The following is a 2,402-nucleotide window of genomic DNA, read 5'->3' as shown; positions in this document are numbered from 1 at the left end:
TAATAATAGGCTTCGACCGCCACCCGGAACAAATTCACAATTAATTCCTTCCAAACTGAAAATTTGTATATTATACATTGTGTCCAGCGCGCGCATATGACCTTATGCAGTTGCAAGGGCCTTAAAACACTTACCAAAACAAAAACAATACATACAGTCTAGTCAAACAATCTTTATAAATATAGAAGAAAGTCCAGGTCCCAATAGAGAATGGTGAAAATATTGATGACGTCAGACACGTGCTGACAGAGTCCCAAAAGCAGACTCGGAAAAGGAGCTCCAGCAAGGAGGTTACAGTAAGGTCTTTGAGCTCCAGTCACTTCTGGAAGTTGTGGACACACTGTCGCAACGCATGGAGAGGGAACGGAAACGGTTATTGGTTTTTAGTTTAGTTTTAGTAATAGTTTTACGGCACTTGCAATATAATAAGGTCATATAAGTGCAGAAGATTAGAGGTGTTACAAGAGAGTTACAAACGCAAGAAAAGGAGGAGAGACCAGGATGATAGATGTTTGATAGGAAAGAAGGAGCAAACCACCCCAGAGCACCCGCCAACCACCCACAAGGTTATTGGTGAGTGGGAAGAAAACAATGCACTGTGATGTTTTAGAAAGCAACAGATCTTATTTGTTATCCAGTAAGCAAAGGCGGTGAAAAGACCAAACAAGTCCAACGGTTTATAAATATCTAGGATCTATCACAACAGCTGATGCCAAATGTTCCACAGGCATGAACTCGTGAAGCGGAGACTTGCGATGGCTAAGGCTGGTTTCTATAAAATGAGCCCAATCCTGAAAAATAAAAACATCTTAATCTCAATAACTGCCAAAAATAAAAGTTCTGAAATGCTATATATGTGGTCAACCCTTCTATACGGCTGTGAAGGCTGGACAGCCACTAAAGAAAAAAAATGGAGAAATGTGGTTTCTTAGGAGACTGCTGAGAATTTCTGGGAAGGAAGAGAAATCAAATGAGGTAGTACTTGCTGAAGGCCACGTAGGGTGCTTGCTGATAAAAACAATTTAAAAAAGACAAATTAATGCAGTTTCTGGGACACCTGTACAGACATAAAGGTCTTGAATATCTAGCTTTTACTGGCCGAATATCTAGCTTTTACAGGCAAAAATGAAGACAAACGAGGCGGGGGTAGACCCAGAGCAATTACCTACTTGGATAACCTAAACAGATGGATGACGGGAAAAGATCAGGGTAATGTAGCTTTCTGTTGAGAGCCTTCAAGCAAGGGAATGATCGTCTGCTTTTGTCGATTATGAATGAAAGAAAAAAAAACGTCAAGTTAACCCCCAAGCTCTCAAAAGCACTTTAAATGCTGTAGCCAACGGAAAGAAATCTGCAAAAATAGACTAGTAATGTGCTAACTATTACCCTAGATCGGAAATTGTCATGGCAGCCAGTTTTTTGTGGGGGGTTTTCCTCTCTCTCTCTATATATATATATAAATTTCACAGCTCTAATGTACACCACGGGTGCCCAAATGAAGGGAAAAGCACCAATTTCGATACAGTCGTAAGCGCACGCAACCATTCTCTCCTCTCCTTTCATTTGGGTCCAATTAGAGTCAATTTAATTTAATGATGGACTCCATGGTATACCGGAAGTATGTCAGAGTATGCAGTCTTGGATTACACTACAAGTCTATGGCCGCAAACTCATGGTTCAATTCAGAATCTGTGTCACACAGCAGTCACGCTTGTGCGTCAAGCAATGTGGGTCAAGCCGCTAAGCGAGTGTGTTTGTGTGTGTGTAGTGTTTTGTTCTGCAAAACGCGCCTTGTGTTCGTGTTACATTTTATTATAGCCTAATACAGCCACTGCAGTCTTGACTAGAGTTATCGTGCGCGCCTAGTGGATACAGCCACCAAGCTGTGAAATATTCGTGCTCAGTTAGGCTAAGACCTAAGGAGTTAATACTTCATTCGCTCGTTTTAAGAGCAGGCCTTCTGTTCAGAGCGAAAGTAGGTGTGCTGACGCAGCCGAAAGTAGCAAGTTCTCATCTTTGCCGGTAAAACAGACTTGGACCGGGAACTTTTGAATTCCCAAACTACTAGATTCTAACTGCATTTTCCCGGTAAAAATCTAGCAGACGCTTAAGATGTCGGCCAAGCTGTATTACTTCTACCATCGCGGCGCAGCAGAGTTAACTCGTTTGACGTGTGTAGCTGCTGGAATAGAGGTAAGTTGGGTTGACACGGGGGTGAAACGCTAATTAATACAATGTACATGTAACCATTACTGTGCACAGCGGTGACATAAATAGAGGCTAAATTGTCGCTTTCTTTCGTTACTTGTATGGTGGTGTGTGTTTTAGGCCTACCACAGTATGCTTTGGTTTAGCTATGCAGGCCTTTTAAAGCGAACAATCTTCAGACAGTGCGAACTGGA

General features: G+C 42.0%; 1 protein-coding gene across 1 annotated transcript in view; it reads left to right on the top strand.

Moving 5' to 3' along the window:
• Positions 1-1,657: 1,657 nt before the first annotated feature.
• Positions 1,658-2,402, top strand: part of LOC106013781 (glutathione S-transferase alpha-5) — a gene marked incomplete at its 3' end in the record, with an annotated part of 6,577 nt that continues 5,832 nt past the window's right edge. The window contains 1 exon segment of the mRNA XM_013090413.2: positions 1,658-2,193. Within this exon segment, the coding sequence (XP_012945867.1) occupies positions 2,113-2,193 (81 nt within the window).

Source organism: Aplysia californica, unplaced genomic scaffold, assembly GCF_000002075.1.
Source record: "Aplysia californica isolate F4 #8 unplaced genomic scaffold, AplCal3.0 scaffold01266, whole genome shotgun sequence".
NCBI lineage: Eukaryota > Metazoa > Mollusca > Gastropoda > Aplysiida > Aplysiidae > Aplysia > Aplysia californica.
The sequence above is the reverse complement of the archived record's forward strand: the minus strand, read 5'-3'. Positions and strand labels throughout refer to the sequence as shown.